This window comes from Neophocaena asiaeorientalis, unplaced genomic scaffold, assembly GCF_003031525.2.
Source record: "Neophocaena asiaeorientalis asiaeorientalis breed wild unplaced genomic scaffold, Neophocaena_asiaeorientalis_V1.1 scaffold223, whole genome shotgun sequence".
NCBI classification, from domain to species: domain Eukaryota; kingdom Metazoa; phylum Chordata; class Mammalia; order Artiodactyla; family Phocoenidae; genus Neophocaena; species Neophocaena asiaeorientalis.
The window spans coordinates 2160103-2180820 of record NW_020175045.1 but is presented as its reverse complement, the minus strand read 5'-3'; the positions used below and the strand labels follow the sequence as shown (position 1 = coordinate 2180820).

The 20718-nt window shown below is 51.7% G+C and overlaps 1 protein-coding gene across 1 annotated transcript in view; it reads left to right on the top strand.

Moving 5' to 3' along the window:
• AMZ1 (archaelysin family metallopeptidase 1) overlaps positions 1 to 18293 on the top strand; it is a 23033-nt gene extending 4740 nt beyond the window's left edge. Inside the window, exons 2-7 of the mRNA XM_024763529.1 lie at positions 1735 to 2258; positions 3370 to 3537; positions 11849 to 11977; positions 12291 to 12436; positions 12866 to 13042; positions 17694 to 18293. Coding sequence (XP_024619297.1) covers positions 1955 to 2258; positions 3370 to 3537; positions 11849 to 11977; positions 12291 to 12436; positions 12866 to 13042; positions 17694 to 18236 — 1467 coding nt within the window. The 5' untranslated portion in view covers positions 1735 to 1954 and the 3' untranslated portion in view covers positions 18237 to 18293. The remainder of the gene's footprint in view (positions 1 to 1734; positions 2259 to 3369; positions 3538 to 11848; positions 11978 to 12290; positions 12437 to 12865; positions 13043 to 17693) is intronic.
• The last annotated feature ends 2425 nt before the right edge of the window (positions 18294 to 20718 follow it).

Below are 20718 nucleotides of genomic sequence, written 5' to 3'. Positions count from 1 at the left end.
TTTTTTTTTTTAATCTTTTGGCTGTGCTGTGTAGCCTGTGGGATCTCAGTTCCCCAACCAGGGATCGAACCTGCACCCCCTGCATTGGCAGTGCAGAGTCTTAGCCACTGGACACCAGGGAAATCCCTTCAAATCGAGATTCTTTAAGCATCCACACACAGTATCTTCTGGGAATCTCTCCTGAGGAAATGGAAACACAGAGCCATATGCGAAGATGTTCATTGTGGCGTTTTTGTCCAGCCATTAAAAATGGCATTTTTTTATAGACGGTTTAAGGATTTGGGAAAGTACTCATAATATACCAAGTCGAGAGGATGTAAGATTGCACACACAATTGGTTGTAAATTGGTAAAGTATATACGCGGAAAGAAATGCTTAAAGCTCTCTGCTGGCAGGGATCTCAGTAGGTCTTCAATCCTGGCTCCTTTCCCTTCATCTAAGCCAGCAATTAACTGAAAAAACGCACCCATGTGTGTATGTATGCACATATGTACATAATATCCCTGGACAAAATCACGTGTGTATAATTTTCTGGAGGAAGGTTTATAAATGATACATGCACCCCATCTCCCCCCTTTATGAATATACGTGTATATGTCTACATGTACGTATATGCACACATACACACATATATGCATATATGCCTTTATTTTCTGGATGAACATTTTAAACTGAGGTTAGTTAAAGGGAGTACAGCCTCGTGTCTTTATTCTTCCCACAGAAACAAGGCCGTTCCTGTTTCTCCAGTTCGGCCGCTCCCGGCCTCGCGACTTTGTGTTCTGCAGAGATGGGTTTGCGCGTCTGCCTGACCTTCTAAATCAGGGACCCGCCGGAGCGCTGTTCTCCTTGGTCCTGATCTGTTACTTTGTGCATCTTCTCTTCCCTGGCTTGTTCCTTCCGTTGCCTCCCCGTCCGAGACACAGTCAAGCCCACAGCAGCCAATCCCTTCCCGGTAGCTTTTCAGGGTGTGCGGTGGGAGGGCGCGTTGTTTCTGATGAACCCGGGATGCGGTGCGCCAGCCAGACCCTGCTCCGGCGTCGGGAGGAAAACCCCACTTTGTGAAGTGACTTTGTCCCCGTTCCCCCCGCCCCGCCGCGTCTCCCCTCCCTGCCTGGCCTCCCCCTTTGTTGCTTCCCCACGTCTCCCTACTGATACTTCCGTGGTCGGCACGTGTGCCTGCCCCTCGCCTGTGCTAGGAGACTTCTGCAGCCGGCACTGTGGGGCTTGCTTTCCTTCCCCACAGACACTTGTCCAGCCCCCGGCTGGCCTGGCCACGCGGGCTTGGGCATCGCGGCTTCATCCGCAGGCCCACGGGGCCCTTGCTGGGAAAGCCGGGGGCTGCAGGTGCTGCGGTGGCCCAGGCGGTGGGGTGACCGCAGAGGGCTCGGGGGTGGCTGGTGTCTTGGTGGAGGGGCCTCTGGCTTTGCGGGTGCTCAGCACAAGGGTGGGGGGTCTCACTGCCAGCGCACCCTCCCTCCTGAGGGCTGGGAAGGGGCGAGTCCGCGCTGTCCTCACCGGGGTTCCATGGAAACCGCATCCCTGCTTTGGAGGAGGGAGGACGCTTCCCCACACTTGGTGCCGGTTGAAGACCCGGCCCCCGAGAAGGGGAGAAAACGGCGTTTCTGGCCTGGCTGGGTGCAGGTGCCGTGTCCTGGGGGGTGCACTCCTCCCCACAGAGCCCCTTCCCCGGGCCTGAGAGAACGGCCGGAGGCTCAGCCGGGTGTCTCCCTGCAGGTGCCGACAGGCCGGAGGGCGTCCGAGCTGCTTGCTGCTGCCCAGGAGGCCCGACGCCAGGCGGAGCTGGGCCTTGCAGGCCCTCGGCCTCTGGTCCACGTGCCGGGAGCCCACGTGGCCACTGCACTTGGCCCGAGGGAAGGCCGTGGACGAGCTGGTGGCCAGGCCCTGGGCGGTGCATGGGCGGCCGTGGGGCCTCCCCAGCGTGGCCAGGCCCGTCATGCTGCAGTGCCGGCCGGCCCAGGAGTTCAGCTTCGGCCCCCGGGCCCTGAAGGATGCGCTGCTGTCCACCGACCCAGCCCTGCGGCAGCTCTACACGTCCACCTTCTCCCCGGCCGAGAGGCTCTTCCTGGCTGAGGCCTACAACCCCCGGAGGACGTTCTTCCGCACGCTGCTCGTCCACACGGCTTTCGACTGGCTCCTCAGCCGCCCTGAGGCTCCCGAGGACTTCGAGACCTTCCACGCTGCCCTGGCGCCCCGGAAGCAGAGCCTGGCTCGGAAGCACATTTACCTGCAGCCCATAGGTACCCGCAGCCCGTGGGCACCGGCGGGCATGGGCGCCTGCAGCTCGTGGGGCAGCAAGTGGTGATGAGCTGGAGGGTGGCATCCTGGGCCATCAGGACACCCCGGGGCGGGTGGCGAGGGCCTAGATCTAGCATGAGGTGGGGATGTCTGTGCCCGGACCCCCGGCAGGACCTGATATGAAGGGGGATGTGCTGGTGTGCTTGGGATTCGGGGGTGAGACTCAGCTCTCCCCCCAGCCCAGCTCCACACTGTTCAGAAAGCCCAGGGCCTCGGGACCCCTTGGGCGGCTCACTGCCCTGTTCTACCCGCAGGTACCGCCTCGTCCACCGGTACCGTCCCGGCCGTATCTTTTGGAGCCAGCGCTGTCCTAGGCACTGTACTGGCTGCCTCCTCTGTGGTTCGGGGTGCTGGGGTCACGGTCACCCCGCTTCATCGGTTAGGACACTGAGGCTGGGAGGGGAAGTCACAGAGCTGGTGACTAGCAGAGGCAGGATTTGACCCCAGCGCCCTGCTCTTAACCCCGAAGCTGTACTTGGAGACACTGGCAGGGCCTGGCGGGGACTCGGGGACTCCTGCCTGGCCCTCCAGCGCTCAGACTGGGGACACCAGGTGTGAGGGGCTGTGTGTGGACCAAGGGCCGAGATGCCTCGGCCAGGCTCTCCGGGGCTTGCTGGCCAGGTGCCGGGGATGAGCGGGCGGGCCACTGGCTCTGCATGCCAAGGCAGGCCTTGCCCCACGCAGGCTCATTACCCGCCCTCCTGCCCCTGAAGACCAGAGGCCTGCAGGCACCCCTCCTGTTCCATTGCCCCCGGCCAGTTGGCCATCTCTGTCTGTAGACTCTGCTTCCAAACTCCCAAACCATCCATGTTGTCTCCCCGCTGACAGCTCATCTTGTTAAAATGCGGGTTCTGGTTCCAGAGATCTGGGGTGGGCCTGGGCACCTGCATTTCTAATCACCTCCTGGGCAAGCCGCTGGCCTGGGGACACTGCAGCCACTTTCTCGCAGGTCTCCTGGCTTCCAGCCTTGGTCCGTGTCCAGGGTGCTGGGCACAGGCAGGTGGGGGCTCCAAGGAGTGGGCAGGGGGCCTGATGGCACTGCTCCACCCCCAGATCTGAGCGAGGGGCCGGCAGGCGGTGCGCTCCTGGACCACCTGCGGAGCTGCACAGAGGCCTTCTTCCTGGGCCTGCAGGTCAGGTGCCTGCCATCGGTGGCGGCTGCGTCCATCCACTGCTCATCACGCCCCAGTCAGGACTCTGACAGGCTCCAGCTCCACACAGGTGAGTGCATGCGGTGTGGGCACAGGTCAGGTCAGCACAAGGGCAGGCGTCCGCCACTTGGCAAAAAGCCCTTTTTGGAGGCAAAATGTGGGAGGGAGGAGCTTAGGAGAAGGAAGGAATCCCCCTGCTTTTCTTGGGGGAGGGAATATCTATTTCCCAGCCTTTAGAAAAGGAAGACTGAGGCAAGGGTTCCCTTCCCCGCTCAGAAGTGTCTGGAGACTGGAACACACAGCCCTCTGTCCTCCGGAAAACTCAAGGGCACACAGAGCAGGTGCCGCGGCCTTCTAAGGCCCCTCTAGCTTTTTGTCTTTACAAAGCTCTCTGACCCCATCATTCCCCAGGGGGTCACTGGCAGCTGGAGAATGAGGCTGGGTTGAGAGGCGCAGATGAGCTGGGGGCTCTCAGATGTACAGGAGACCCAGACTCAAGCGTAGGGAGGTCCCCAAGAAAGGGCTGGGGCTCTGTCTCTGGCTGATGTTGGATCTGGGATGAGTGGACTGATGTCTTCCATTAGTTGTGAGAAATTCTCAGCCATTATCTTTCTTCCAGTACTGCCTCTGCCTCATTCTTTCCCCCGCTGAGGACTCCAGTGGGGTGTGTGCCCATCCTCCTCACTCTTCCCCTTTCCTTGTATTTCATCCCAGTTTTATTCTCACCCTCCAGTTAACTAATTCTATCTCTAGCTGCACCTAATATGCTATTAAACCCATAGACAGAGTTCCAAATTTCAGTTGTATTTTTCAGTTCTATAGTTTTTAGTGGATTCTTTTTCAAATGAGCAGTGCCACTTTTTAAAACTTTTATGGAAGTATAATTGCTGTACAATATTATATAAGTTACAGGCATACAATATGGTGATTCATAATTTTTAAAGGTTATACTCCATTTATAGTTATAAAATATTGGCTATATTTGCTGTGTTGTACAATATATGCTTGTAGCTTATTTTACACCCAATAGTTTGTACTTCTTACTCCCCTCCCCCTATATTGCCCCTCCTCCCTTCCCTCTCCCCACTGGTAACCACCAGTTTGTTCTCTATATCAGTGGGTGTGTTTCTTTTTGTTTTTATCTTTTTAGATTCCACATATAAGTGATATCATACAGTATTTGTCTTTCTCTGACTTATTTCACTTAGCAAAATGCTCTCCAAGTCCATCCATGTTGCTGCAAATGGCAATATTTAATTCTTGTTTATGGCTGAGTAGTATTCCATTGTGTGTGTGTGTGTGTGTGTGTGTGTGTGTGTGTGTGTGTGTGTGTATGTATATACACCACATCTTCTTTATCCCTTCATCTGTCGATGGACATTTAGGTTGCTTCCATATCTTGGAAACTGTAAATAATGCTGCTACAAACACTGGGCCTCATGTTTTGGGTTTTTTTGGATATATACCCAGGAGTGGGATCGCTAGATCATATGGTAGCTCTATTTTTAGTTTTTTGAGAAACCTCCATACTGTTTTCCACAGTGGCTGCACCAGTTTACGTTCTCACCAACAGTGTACGAGGGTTCCCCTTTCTCCACATCCTAGACAACACTTGTTATTTGTGTTCTTTTTAATGATGGCCATTCTGAGAGGTGTGAGGTGATACCTTGTTGTGGTTTTGATTTGCATTTCCCTGATGATTAGTGATGTTGAGCATCTTTTCATGTGCCTGCTGGTCATCTCCATTTCCTCTTCGGAAAAATGTCTATTGAGTTCTTCTGCCTACTTTTTCATCAGATTGTTTGTTTTTTTGAGGTTGAATTGTATGACTTGTTTATGTATTTTGGATATTAACCCCTATTGGTCATATCATTTGCAAATATTTTCTCCCATTCTGTAGGTTGTCTTTTCATTTTGTCAATGGTTTCCTTTGCTGAGCAAAAGCTTTTAAGTTTAATTAGTCCCTGTTTGTTTATTTTTGCTTTTTTTTGTTTCAGGAGGCGGATCCAAAAAAATATTGCTACAATTTCTGTCAAATTGTTCTGCCTATGTTTTCCTCTAGGAGTTTTACAGCATCCAGTCTTACATTTAGGTCTTTAATCCATTTCGAGTTTATTTTTGTATATGGTGTTAGAGAATGTTCTAATTTCATTCTTTACATGTAGCCATCCAGCTTTCCCAGCACCACTAATTGAAGAGACTGTCTTTTCTCCATTGTATATTCTTGCCTCATTTGTCATAGATTAATTGACCATAAGTACATGGGTTTATTTCTGGGCTTTCTATCTTGTATCATTGATCTATATTTCTGTTTTTGTGCCAGTACCATACTGTTTTATTTATTTATTTATTTATTTATGGCTGCGTTGGGTCTTTGTTGCTGCGCACGGGCTTTCTCTATTTGCAGCACATGGGGGCCACTCTTCGCTTGTGTGTGCTTCTCACTGTGGTGGCTTCTCTTGTTGCTGAGCACAGGCTTTAGGCATATGGGCTTCAGCAGTTGTGGCACACAGGCTCAGTAGTTGTGGCTCGCAGGCTTTAGAGTGCAGTCTCAGTAGTTGTGGTGCATGGGCTTAGTTGCTCTGCGGCATGTGGGATCTTCCCAGACTAGGGCTCGAACTTGTGGTCCCCTGCACTGGCAGGCGGATTCTTAACCACTGCACCACCAGGGAAGTCCCCCATACTGTTTTGATTACTGTAGCTTTGTAATATAGCCTGAATTCAGGGAGTGTGATACCTCCAGCTCTGTTTTTCTTTCTCAAGATGGCTTTGGCTGTTTGGAGTCGTTTTTGTTTCCATACAAATTCTAAAATTATTTGTTCCAGTACTGTGAAAAAAATGCCATTGGTAATTTGATAGGGATTGCTTTGAATCTGTAGATTGCTTTGGGTAAGTATGGTCATTTTAACAATATTGATTTTTCCAATCCAAGAACATGGTTATATCTTTCCATCTGTTTGTGTCATCTTCAATTTCTTTCGTCAGTGCCTTTTTTGTTCTTCCGAAAGAGAGACAAAGTAGAAACACTTTGCATTCTTTTCAATACGAACAGCAAGATATTGATACCAACATTTTACAGACATTATTAGTAAGGAAATTGGAAACCAATTTCTCATATAATAAGAACTCTAATGTAAAGTATTAGCAAATCAAATCTAGAAATATGTAAAATACATTACAATTCACTTGTATTTATTCCAGGAACGTGAGAGTAGTTTAACATTTATCTATTTATTTTTATTTTTGGCTTCATTATTCTCTCAGTTTTTTTTTTTTAATTGAAGTATAGTTGATTTACAATGTTGTGTTAGTTTCAGGTAAAAAACAAAGTGATTCATTTATACATACATATCTATCTATTTTTTTCAGATTCTTTTTCCTTATAAGTTATTACAAAATATTGAGTATAGTTCCCTGGGCTATACAGCAGGTCCTTTTTGGTTACTTACTTTATATATAGTAGAGTGTATATGTTAATCTCAAACTCCTAATTTATCCCTCCCACCCTTCCCCTTTGGTAACCATAAGTTTGTTTTCTATGTTTCTGTTTTGTATATAAGTTCATTTGTATCATTTTTTTTAAGATTCCACATATAAGCAATATCATATGATATTTGTCTTTCTCTGATTTACTTCACTTAGTATGATAATCTGTAGGTCCATCCATGTTGCTGAAATGGTATTATTTCATTCTTTCTTATGGCTGAATAATATTCCATGTATGAATATACCACATCTCCTTTCTTTATCCATTCATCTGTTGATGGACATTTATGTTGCTTCCATGTCGGCTATTGTAAATAGTGCTGCAATGAACAGTGGAGTGCATGTATCCTTTCAAATTACGGTTTTCTCTGGATACATGCCCAGGAGTGGGAATGTAGGATCATATGATAGCTCTATTTTTAGTTTGTTAAGGAAGCTCCATGTTTTCCATAGGAGATGCACCAGTTTACATTCCCACCAACAGTGTAGGAGGGTTCCTTTTTCTTCACACCCTCTCCAGCATTTATTATTTGTAGACTTCTTGATGATGGCCATTCTGACTGGTGAGGTGATACTTCATTGTAGTTTTGATTTGCATTTCTCTAATAATTAGTGATGTTGAGCATCTTTTCATGTGCCTTTTGGCCATCTGTATGTTTTCTTTGGAGAAATGTCTATTTAGATCTTCTGCCCATTTTTCCATTGGGTTCTTTTTCTTTTATATTGAGCTCTATGAACTATTTGTGTGAACTATTTGGAGATTAATGTCTTGTCAGTTGCATAATTTGCAAATATTTTCTCCCATTCTGTAGGTTGTCTTTTCGTTTTGTTTATGGTTTTCTTTGCTCTGCAAAACTTTTAAGTTTAATTAGGCCCTGTTTGTTTATGTTTGCTTTTGTTTTCTTTGCCTTAGGAGACAGATCCAAAAAAATACTGCTATGATTTATGCTTTCCTCTAGGAATTCTATAGTATCTGTTCTTACATTTCTGTTTTTTTGTTAGAACCATGCTGTTTTGATTACTGTAGCTTTGTAGTATAGTCTGAAGTCAGGGAGCCTGATTCCTCCAGCTCTGTTTTTCTTTCATAAGATTGCTTTGGCTGTTCGGGGTCTTTCGTGATTCCATAAAAATTAAAACAATTTTTTCTAGTTCTGTGAAAAATGTCTTTGGTAATTTGATAGGGATTGCATTGAATCTGTAGGCTGCTTTGGGTAGTATGGTCATTTTGACCATATCGATTTTTCTGATCCAAGAACATGGTATGTTTTTCTGTCAGTGTCATCTTTGATTTCTTTCATCAGCATCTTATAGTTTTCAGAGTATAGGTCTTTTGCCTCCTTAGGTAGGTTTATTCCTAGGTATTTTATTCTTTTTGATGCTATGGCAAATGGGATTGTTTCCTTAATTTCTCTTTCTGAGCTTTCATTGTTACTGTATAGGAATGAAACAGATTTTTGTGTATGGTTCTTTGTATTTCTGTGGTGTTGGTTGTAACTTCTTTTTCATTTCTAATTTTATTGATCTGGGCACTCTCCCTTTTTTTCTTGATGAGTCTGGCTAAAGGTTTATCAATTTTGTGCAGGCTTCTGGTGGGAGTGGCTGGTGCCTGCCCACTGGTGGATGGAGCTGGGTCCTGGTCCTCTGGTGAGCAGGGCCGTGTCAAGGGGTGTGTCTAGAGGTGGCCGTGGACTCAGCAAGTCTTTGGAAGCCAGTTTGCTGATGGGTGGGTTGTGTTCTCGCCCTGTTGGTTGTTTTACCTGAGGCGCCCCAACTCTGGAGCATGTCGATGGGTGGGGCCAGGTCTTGGCTAACATAGCAGCCTCCAGGAGGGCTCACACTGATGAATATCCCCTAGTATCTCCACCACCAGTGTCCTTGGACCCACAGTGAGCCATAGCTGCCCCTGGCCTCCCCAGGAAACCCACCAAGACCAGCAGGTTGGCCTAGCCCAGGTTCCTATGAAGTCACTGCTTTTACCCTGGGTCCTGGTACACACAAAACCTTGCGTGCATCCTCCAAGAGAGGAAGGAATCTCTGTTTCCCCAGTCCTGTGGAGCTCCTGCGCTCAAGCCCCACTGGCCTTCAAAGCCAGATGCTCTGGGGCTCCTCCTCCCAACGCCGGACCCCTAGACTGGGGAGACTGGTGTGGGGCTCAGAACTCTCACTCCTGTGGGAGAACTTCTGTGATATAATTGTTCTCCAGTCTGCGGGTCACCCACCTGTGGGGTATGGGATTTGATTGTATTGTGAATGTGCTCCTTCTACTGTCTCTTTGGGTTTCTTCTTTATGTCTTTGGATGTGGAATATCCTTTTTGGTAGGTTCCAATCTTTTTTACTGATGGTCGTTCAGCAGTTAGTTGTGATTTCTTGGTGCGCTCGTGAGAGGTGAGCTCAAGGTCCTTCTACTCTGTCATCTTGTCCCAGGATCTTTCATCAGTGTCTTATAGTTTTCCGAGTACAGGTTTTCTGCCTCCTTAGGTAGGTTTATTCCTAGGTATTTTATTCTTTTTGATGCAGGAGTGTCACTTTAAAAAAATTTTTTTTAAATTTATTTGTTTATTTATTTGGTTGTGCCAGGTCTTAGTTGCAGCAGGCGGGCTCCTTAATCGTGGCTTGAGGGCTCCTTAGTTGCAGCATGTGGGCTCCTTAGTTATGGCATGTGAACTCTTAGTTGCAGCATGCATGTGGGATCTAGTTCCCTGGCCAGGGATGGAACCTGGGCCCCCTGCGTTGGGGGCTCAGAGTCTTAACCACTGGACTGCCAGGGAAGTCCCAGTGTCACTTTTTTCATCATTCCCAATTCCCGGCTAAAATTACATTTAGCGTTTATATCTATGAGCATAGCTGCTTTATAATCTGTGTCTGTGAGTCCAGCATTTCGAGCACCCGTGTTGCTCTTTCTGCTAATTCTGTCTTGGTTATTTTGCCTCATTGTGTGTCTTATTTTTGATTGTTAGCTGGACGTCTTATGTGAAAAATTAGTTTAACTTTTAGAAGAATTTGCGTCCTGGGATGCTGTAGTTTTTCTGCGAGAGGATTTTATTTCTCCTTGGCCAGGCATCTAAGGGAGCTGACGGTCTGGGCCACCCTGATGACCCCAGGAGTACAGCCTTCCTCTCCCTGGGTGCGGCCCTTTGGGGTAGCAGGTGGAGCAGGGGCTGTGTCATCAGGGTCACCTTCCCATCCACCGTCTCAGAAACAGCTCAGCTTCATCTCTTGGGATTCTACTCTTCTCCCTGTTTCTAGTTTCTCAGTAGGTCTCTGGTGTTTTAAAAGTCCTGTTTATTGAGGCATAATTTACATATAGAGAAATTATTCCTTCTGGGTGTAACCGTTCTGAGTCCTGACACACACACACACACACACACACACACATCACGTAGCCATCACCATAAGAGTGTGTAGAACAGCTTGCCTCGCCCCCCCCAAGCCTTCCTCCGTGCCCTCCTGTAGCCACCCATCCCCCATCTTCAATGCCTTCAGAAGCTGTTCTTTGTGTGTTACTCGGCTTGTTTGGTTATCTTGTAGTGGCAGGCAGTGTGCTGTTACAGCTGGTGTTGAGTTTCTGGGGCTGACAGGGACTACTGGCCGGTGGGTGCCGTCCCAACGGTGGCGTGCCCCTTTCTCTGTCCCAGACTGCAGCCTCGGTCCCTCGCTGGGCACAGCCCTCCCCCGCCCCCCCGAGGGTCTGAGCAGGGCCCGAGGAGCAATGGCCGGCCTGGGCCCCGCCGCTCCTGCCCCCTGCGGCGCCACCACGCCTGCCGTTGCTTCCGCGCGACTTGGGGGAAACCCAGCATCTGTCCAGCTGCCCCAGGGGCTGTGGTGCCGGGGTCTGGGTGTCCATCTCTGCTCACTGCTGAAAGGACTGCTCTTTCCCCCGCCCTAGGCTTCGTGGGCCACTGGAAGGAAGGGGGCCCGGGAGGGCTCACCCAGCAGGTGGCGTGCAGAGGCCATGAGAGGTTGGATTCCCGTGGTCAGATTACGTGGTTCAGATGGCTGTGTTCGTTTCCTGCGGCCGCTGTAACGAAGCATCACAAACTGGGTGGCTTAGAACACAGAAGTGTATTATCTCGCGGTCCGGAGACCAGAATTCTGAGACCAAGGTGTTGGCCGGCCCTGTCCCCTGTGAACGCTCCGGGGAACCCTTCCTCACCTCCTCCACCCCTGGTGGCGGCCGGTGGTCCTTGGTCCAGCCTCGGCCTCCATCATCACGTAGCTTGTGTCGCTTCTCCTCTTGGAAGGACCCCAGGCGAATTGGATTAGGCCCACCCTACTGACCTCACCTTAACTTGATTACATCTGCAAACCCTGTCCCCAAGTAAGGTCACATTTCAGGTGAAATGTGACCTTGCAGCCCCTCCTCCTCCAGAGCCTGCGCTATGGCCCCTTCAGCTCTCTCTGACCCTCCTGCCTCCTCTCGGGAGGACCCTGGTGATTCCACCGGGTCCAGCTGGGTAATCCAGAATCACCTTCCCACTGGGAGACCTTTAATTTAATCCCATCTGCTCACTTCTGCCAGGTGAGGAACACATGCACAGGTCCCGGGGATGAGATGCCACGTCTTTGGGGCCATCAATCAGCTGCCCGTGGCTGCAACGGCTCTTCCCACGAACACCGGTCTCATTGGCCTGGCGGCCTTTTTGGTGTCCCCACTTGGACTACCCTTTCCAAGCCTGAGCTCTTTCTTCCCCCCGAGGCCCAGGCCCAGAGCCCCCGCTTCACATGGTGCAGCTTGGCCGCTGAGTTTTCGGCCTCAGTCTGAGTTTTTCATGGAATGTCGCTAGCTTGCGTCCGACTGTGGGATGAGTTGGTCCCAGGCAGAGGAAGAGGGGGATGGGCCCGGAGAGGGGCACCAGCCGCCTCCTCACTGCCCCCTCTGGCCCTGTCCCCGCAGACGGCATCCTGTCTTTCCTGAAGAGCAGCAAGCCGGGCGATGCATTATGCGTGCTGGGCCTCACGCTGTCCGACCTGTACCCCCGAGAGGCCTGGACCTTCACCTTCGGCACGTTCCTTCCAGGGCATGGTGAGCCGGCACCTGGGGGCCTCCTGCCTCAGCCCTGAGGCTTGGGTACAGGGCCTGGAACACGTGGGGATGTCATCCCCTCGCTGCTTCTCCCAGAACCCCTCCTGGGGGAGAGAATAGGCATATATGGAAATGCTCTCTTGAACCTGCAGCCCCAGTTCTCACCCATCCTGGGCCAGGGGCTGTCTGCTTGGCAAACGCGCTGGCAGGGCGGGGCCTTTAGGACCTGTGCATCCTGAGGAGGGTGGCTTTGCCCGTGGGCTCCCTGAGCTGAGGCCACTCCTGGTGCCTCCGCTTCTCTGCCTCTCCCCAGAAGTGGGCGTCTGCAGCTTTGCGCGGTTCTCAGGGGAATCCCTGCAGCGGGGGCCCAGCACCCCTGACCTGGCCCCTGAGGCACCCCTGCAGGACAGAGGCCAGACCGTGTGCTTCAGCGCCCTGGGGATGGTCCAGTGCTGCAAGGTGGGTGTTGGGGTGCTGCCCAGGTGGCGGGAGGAGACGGGGGACAGGAAGAGGAGGGGCTGCTGGGGGTTCTGGCGAGCTCCAGGAAGATGCTAGGGTGTGGAATCAGACAGCAGGGCGTGAGTGGACAGCCATCGAGCCCTGGGTCCAGCCAGTTACGCTGTCCAGTCCTCACGGTGCTGACGACCATCCTTCACTTTAGGGACTATGGCCACTTAGGCTCAGAAACGCCAAGTGCTTTGTCCAAGGTCACACAGCTCTCAAGTGGCAGGGTTGGGATTTGAGCCCTCATCTGACACCCAAACCTCCATGCTCTGAGGCCCCCAGAGCTGACCACACCAGCTTGCCATTCTCCCCGCACCCAGGGGTCCCGGGGATCGGCGGGTGGCGGGCTCCAGGATGCAAGGCGGTGGGGACCTTCTCCCTCAGGTCACGTGCCACGAGCTCTGCCACCTCCTGGGCCTGGGGAACTGCCGCTGGCTCCGCTGCCTCATGCAGGGCACCCTCAGTCTGGACGAGGCCCTGCGGCGGCCCCCGGACCTCTGCCCCATCTGCCTTCGGAAGCTGCAGCACATCCTGGGCTTCAAGCTCGTGGACAGGTACAAGGTGAGTCGCGGGCAGGGGGAGGGGTGAACAGGTCTGCGGGTCTCGTGGGTCTGGCTGAGTCCCCCGCCAGGCGCCTGGCCCAGTGCCGGTGGCTGTCACCACAGGGGCGCACGGCTTTTATTTCCCAGGCAACACCGGGCACTGACCGTGTACTAGACCCTGTCCTAGAGCTTCCTGTACTCGGGCCGGTTCTGGCATCACCAAGGGGCCTTCCCCAGCATCACTTTCTCCCTAATTGGCTCACAGCCCCTCCGGAGGAGGAGGCGGAACCAGACTAACCAAGAATCACTGTGGAAAGGCGGGCGCTGCTCTTAATCCGGCCCCGCCCTGCGCGGGGGCTGAGCCAGCGCGGCGATGCTGCCCTCTGCTGTCCGCACGAGGCACTGCCGGGGAGCAGGGCCCAAGAGGGACCCTAGGGAACCGGGTCCATCTTCTCCACTGCAGGGAGAAACCTTATCCAACGGAGAAGTTCGTTTGCAAACTCAGAAACTTTACTCTGAGTTCACAGTTCAAAGGCAGGTAGTGGTTATTTTCTCTTTTAAAAAATCTTTTATTATTTTTTAATTGAAGCATAGTTTTGATTTACAATGTTGATTGCTGTACAGCAAAGTGACTCAGTTATACACACACACACACACACACACACACACACACACACACATATATATACACACATACATATTCTTTTGTATATTCTTTTCCATTACGGTTTGTCCCAGGATATTGGATATAGTTCTCTGTGCTATACAGTAGGACCTTGTTGTTTATCCATTCTATATGTACTAGTTCCGAACTCCCCATCCATCCCTCTCCCACCCCCCTCCCCCTTGGCAACCACAAGTCCATTCTCTACGTCTGTGAGTCTGTTTCTGTTTTGTAGATATGGTCATTTGTGTCATTTTTTAGATTCCACATAGAAGTGATATCATATGGTATTTGTCTTTCTTGACTTCCTTCACTTAGTATGATAATCTCTAGTTGCATCCATGTTGCTACAATTGGCATTATTTCATTCTTCTTTATGGCTGAGTAGTATTCTATTGTATATATGTACCACATCTTCTTTATCCATTCATCTGTCAATGGACATTTAGGTTGTTTCTATGTCTTGGCTTTTGTAAATAGTGCTGCCGTGAACGTAGGGGTGCATGTATCTTTTTGGATTAGAGTTTTGTCTGGATATATGCCCAGCAGTGGAATTGCTGGATCATATGGTAATTCTATTTTTAGTTTTCTGAGGAAGTTCCATACTGTTTTCTATAGTAGCTACACCAGTTTACCTTCCCACCAACAGTGTAGGAGGGTTCCTTTTTCTCCACACCCTCTCCAGCATTTGTTATTTGTAGACTTTTTAATGATGGCCATTCTGACCGGTGTATGGTGAAACCTCCTTGTAGTTTTGATTTGCATTCCTCTAATAATTAGTGATGTTGAGCATCTTTTTATGTGCCTATTGGCCATCTGTATGTCTTCTTAGGAGAAATGTCTATTTAGGTCTTCTGCCCAGTTTTTGATCGGGTGGTTTGTTTTTTTTGTTATTGAGTTGTATGAGCTGCTTGTATATTTTGTGGTACGCAGGCCTCTCACCGCTGCAGCCTCTCCCGCCACGGAGCACAGGCTCCGGACGTGCAGGCCCAGCGGCCATGGCTCACGGGCCCAGCCGCTCCGCGGCATGCGGGATCCTCCCAGACCGGGGCACGAACCCGCGTCCCCTGCATCGACAGGCGGACTCCCAACCACTGCGCCACCAGGGAAGCCCTGTTTGTATATTTTAGAGATTAAGCCCTTGTCGGTCGCCTCATTTGCAAAAACTTTCTCCCATTTCATAGGTTGTCTTTTCGTTTGATTTATGGTTTCCTTTGCTGTGCAAAAGCTTGTAAGTTTGATTAGGTCCCATTTATTTATTTTTGTTTTTATTTCTATTGCCTTGGGAGACTGACCTAAGAAAACATTTGTATGATTTATGTCAGAGAATGTTTTGGCTATGCTCTCTTCTAGTTTTATGGTGTCATGTATTATGTTTAACTCTTTAAGCCCTTTTGAGTTTCTTTTTATGCATGGTGTGAGGGTGTGTTCTAATTTCATTGATTTCCATGCAGCTGTCCAGCTTTCCCGGCACCACCTCCCGAAGAGGCTATCTTCTTCCCATTTTATATTCTTGTATCCTTTGTCGAAGATTAATTCACCTTAGGTGTGTGGGTTTATTTCTTGGCTCTCTCTTCTGTTCCATTGATCCATATGGCTGTTTTTGTGCCAGTACGACACTGTTTTGATTACTGTAGCTTTGTAGTGTTGTCTGAAGTCTGGGAGGGTTATGCCTCCTGCTTCCCCCCACCCCCCCTCAGGATTGCTGTGGCAATTCTGGGTCTTTTATGGTTCCATATAAAATTTTGGATTATTTGTTCTAGTTCTGTGAAAAATGTCATGGGTAATTTGACAGGGATCACATTAAATCTGTAGATTGCTTTGGGTGGTAGTGCCATTTTAACAATATTAATTCTTCCAATCCAAATGCATGGGATATCTTTCCATTTCTTTGAATCATCTTTAGTTTCCTTTATTAATGTTTTATAGATCTCAGCATATAAGACTTTCACCTCCTTGGTATTTCAATTTTTTGGTGCAATTTTAAAAGGTATTTTCTTTTTTACATTCCCTTTCTGATATTTCATTGCTAGTGTAAAGAAATGCAACCATTTCTAGTAGCGTTTGTGTGGAGTCTTTAGGGTTTTCTATTTATAGTATCATGTCATCTACAGAGAGTGACAGTCTTACCTCTTCCCTTCCAATTCGGATACCTTTTATTTCTTTTCCTTGTCTGATTGCCGTGGCTAGGACTTCCAATACGATATCGGATAGAAGTGGTGTGAGTGGGCATCCTTGTCTCGTTCCAGATTTCAGTGGGAAGGCTTTCAGCTTTTCACTGTTGAGTATTATGTTGGCTGTGGGTTTGTTATAAGTGGCTTTTATTATGCGGAGATATGTTCCCTCTCTACCCACTTCGGTAAGAGTTTTTATCCTAATGTTGAATTTCATCAAATGCTTTTCTGCGTTTGTTGATAAGAGCGCGTGGTTTTCGTCTTCTCTTGTTAAAGTGTGCGTCACAGTGATTGATTTGCATATACTGAACCATCCCTGTGAACTTGGGATGAATACCACTTGTCGTGGTGTATGAACTTTTAAAAATCTGTTGGATTTGGTTTGCTAATATTTTGTTGAGAATTTTTGCATCTATAGTCATCGAAGATATTGGCGTGTAATTTTCTTTTCTGGTGGTATCTCTGTTTCTGGTATCAGGGTGATGGTGGCTTCATAGAATGTCTTTGGGAGTGTTCCCTCCTCTTCAGTCTTTTGGAAGAGTGGTAATTTCTTCTTTAAATCCACCTTTGGATGAAAATACCAAGTTAAAGACGTTTTTTGTTCAAATGAAGGCATAGGCCCACCAACGAAACAGCTTGGGCTCAACTTTAAGACCCAGAGTTTTAAGCCAGACGCTTTAAGTGAATCCCGTTGTGTCTGAGGTTCTGGGAAGCCCGTCCTCCTCTAGGAGATGGTCAGCTGCTGGAGCCCACTGGGTCCGGGGGCTGGACTCGGGGGAGAGGCTCTTGGACAGGCAGGAGTTTATGATCCGGTGCTTGTGGAGGGGTTGGCTCTGTGTTTCTAACAGGCTCCCAGGCTGCTGCTGGTCGGGGATCCCAGGCTGGGGACCCCTGAACACGGGGCTGGGCATGTCCAGGTCAGAGCTGCCTCCTGGCCTGGGTCTCCCCTGAATGTCTCTGGGGTAAACAGCGCGTCGAGGGGCGCTGAGGCGGCGGCCTGCCTCGCGGCAGAGGGGACCCAGAGGCAGCGCCCCCGTAGGGAGGCGCCTCTGCTGCCGACTGGCTGACGGCGCTCAGAAGGATGCGCCGGGCGAGGGCGTCACCGTCTCCAGAGCGCCCGCCCCACCTAGTGCAGGGCTGGGGGCTCGGCGGTAAGCTGCCCATTATCCTCGTGTGCGTGTAAGGTGAAGCGGGCCAGCCGCGGCCTGCAGAAGGTCTGGGGTTTCTCACCACTTCCTTTCTCGGGGTCTTGCTCGCCTGTCGGATCCGAACTTTCAGGCCCTTCGTCCCCCTCCCCTGACGCATGCCTTCCCGCGACTCCTAACCTCGAGGCGGGGCGCCCTGGGCCTGTTCTGGATCTGTTCCCATCAGTCAGCGGTGTGCTGGTAAGCGCCCTCTAAAGAAAAATCCTCGATTGGGCGTATCTGCCAGTTTCCATTGTGTGACGACTCCACCACGGCCGGTTCTGAGCCATCACGGAAGGAGAGTGGCGAGGAGGTGGGCAGTAGCTGACCGCGGGCGTCTCTGATGCCCGGATGCACCACGTGCAGAGGTGCTAGTGGGATGTAGGAAAGCCATGATTCCCTTTGCTTTGAACAGTGTTGACAAGTCAGCTTAATTTATCCACGAATAACGGTCAGGCTTGCAAAGCTCCTGCAAGTTCGCTGTCTTTAGAGGCCCCATTCCGAGGGCCCCTGTGGCACCAGATTGCCACTCGCCCTGGGTCGTGGGCACAGTGGGGTCCCCTCGGGAGAGGGGCTGGGTCTCCTGGCGGCTCCCTGGCGAGGGAAGGGGCCGGACAGGCCGACTCAGCCCGCGTCTCTCCCTCGTAGAGACTGTACACCTGGACGCTAGAGGCGGCGGGGACGCGGCCTGGGCCGGCGGCCGGGGAGCCGTCCGTGTCGGAGGACACCCTGCCCTGCAGCGCGGACTCGGGCCTGTGCGGCGAGAGCGACTCGGAGCCTGGCAGCGGCCTGTCAGAGCCCCTGTCCCCGGACGCCTGGAGCCATGCCTTCCCCGCGGGCCCGGAGCTGGAGCCTGAGGACGGGCTGGGCTCCCTGGAGGCCGCGGAGAGCCCGGGGGAGGCCCTGGCGGAGCACGGGCGCTGGCTGGCGGCCTGCATCCAGGCCCTGGAGAGGGACGTGACTGAGGAGGAGCTGGCGCGGGTGGACGGCGCCGTGGACGCCCTGGCCCGCTGGGACCTGTTCACGGGGCGGCTCCCGGCCCCCCGGCAGGACCCGCCCTGCGGCCGAGACGGCGCGGGGCTGCGCCGAGTCCTGGGCGACAAGTTCTCCTCCCTCAGGCGGAAGCTGAGCGCTCGCAAACCGTCCAGGGCCGAGGCGTCCCCGCGGCGCTGGAAGGCAGAGGACAATTAGCACGGCTGCTGCGTCTCGTCCAGCACGGCTGGTGCGCCTCGCGGGCCCGGCTGTGGGCGGAAGGGACGGTGTCTCGGGAAGCGGAAGGCGATCTTTTGGGGGGGGGGGGAGGCGGGGTCCCAGGTACCCCGAGGGCCGTCCTCGGGCCGCACCCGACCTCACAGAGCAGGTGCCCGGCAGGTGCCCGTCTCCTGCGGCCTGGGGCTCGGGGCTCTGCTACGGCGAACTCAGATTGCAAGGCCCCAACGTGGGTCCTCCGCTCGAAGGGGGGCAAAGGGGGTCTTGTTGCAACCTACAAGGTCCCCCGCCTCCCCCGACCCCAAGCCCACAGAAAGGGCCCCTTTCTGCGGCGCTAACCGCACTCTGACCCTTGGAACTTGGCGTGGGCGTCTCCCTGAAAGTTCCGGGTGGCCACCACCTACCAGACCACATGCCCAGAGATGTGCCACTTCTTCTGACAACTGTTGCGGGAAGGGAGGGTGTCCCGTGTGCAGGTCTGAAGGTGCTGCTGCGTGCTGTGACTTGCAGAGGTGAAAGCAAACCGCGGCTCCAACCTCAGGACAGTTTTCTGACAAAGGTGGCCTGGACCCCAACACCAGTGAGGGCAAGGAGATGAGATTTGTTCAGAACACCCGTGTCTGTGTTTTTTTGGTCTCGTTTGACCAGTTGCTGAGAGAACAAGTGATTTAGATGTTAAAGTACCCATCACCCCAGTAGAATTGTCTGTCTGCCTTTAATTTCGTCAAACTTTGCTTCCGGTTCTTGGAAACTCCTTTATGTGCGACACACACAATTGACTGTTAGGTTTTCCCGACCGACGGACCGTTTTCATTATCAAATGCCCGGGGCTGCTGCTTACGAGTCCTGGGGAGAGATGCTTCTCGTCCCGACAGCAGAGCTCCCGCGGAGTGGTGAGTAGTCGCAGCTACTTCCCATCTGGAGAGAGGCACGAACAGGAGCAGCTCCTACGTTTCGTGCATAGCTTAGACAGTTTGGGGGGCCTTCTAAGAAAAACAGTACAAGCTACAAATACAGAATCAGGAGGGTCACCCCGCCAAGCAAGGACGCCTGAAGCCTCCTTGTGATGTAGGTTCTAGCCGCAGAAAGATGGAAGGGATGAGACCATCCTGAAAATAAAGCAGCAAGGACGCAGCTCTTCAGACCCGCATTCTCTTTCATGGGGTTGAAGATGCATCACAAGGATTCAGAGGTAACTGATGGGGAGAAGAGGACGAGCCAGGGTCTGCAGAAAGTGTGCCGGGGCCAACCCCACAGAGAGCGTGATGGAGGAAGAGAAGGAGGCCTCGGTGTCTGTCACTGTGAACAAACCACTCACCCCTTAGTGACTTAAAACCCCAGCAACCTATCCAGCTCAGCTGCAGTGTGGACAGAGCTTGGTGGGGAAAGTTTACCCCTGGGGCTGGGCTGGAGAGTCCTGCTCTAGGACGGCTCACTCACGGGGCTGCCGTGTGATGGCCGAGGGCCAGGGCCTTGGTCCTGTCCGGGTGGCTTGGGCTTCCGTGTAGTATGGCGGCTGGCTACCGAAGGAGGGATTTCCTGGAGTCACGTGGAAGACGTGTAGCCTCTCAGGACTCAGCCATACTCCGTTAAGGCCGCCTGAAAGGCTCACCCAGGCTCACACACAGGGAGGGGATGTGGATCCCACCTCCTCATAGGGGTGTGGTGAGGTTCTGGAAGAGCTTGGGAGGTGAGAAAACATTTAGGAAAAACCTGCCCCAGTTAGCATTTGCTGCTCAGATTGGCCATCATACCTGCGGCAAAATCTTACCTGTTTTTCTTCTACGAAAGATTAACGACTGGAATGATGTAAGCACACACACAGGTGACGAAGAGAGAAGAGCCTGGCTCAGACTGAGGGAGGGAGCTCAAGGGGGTCGTTACGAGATTCTTAGTGCTGTCTGTCTGCAACCGTGGCCTTTGGCTCCCAACTGTGACGAGTGTCCCAAAAAAGCATTCTGAGGTGGGGAGGGACAAGCCACTTCCTCCACGGGCCTCATCAGTTGCACATGGAGGACACTTTTTAAAGACAGCTGCTGGGAGGAAAGTTTTGAAATTAAAACGTTTAGGAGCAGAGATCATAGCTTCCTTCCTCTGCTCAAGTATCAGCCCAGGTTCTGCCCCTGCTGGGGGTGGAGAGCAGTTGGGGACAGTCCCCAGGGAGCGGCTTTTGGCAGAGGAGGGGATAACGAACGCCATCTCCCATAGCAAAGTCACGGCTCACCAAGTTCAGGCTCAGACATGGTACAGCTGGGCACCTTAACGGGGCTGAGCTGAAGTAGCTTCAGATAACGGTTCCTGAGAAACAAGGGCCTGGTTTTTACTTATGCAAAAGCACCAAGTCAGTGTCATCTCATCTCATGCTTTCTCATCTCCTTATCTGTCAAAGGCCCCCCTGCAAGTCAGGAGGAGAGGTCTCCGAGCTCTCCCACGGACCCTCTCGGAGCCCCTCACTCTCTGGTGG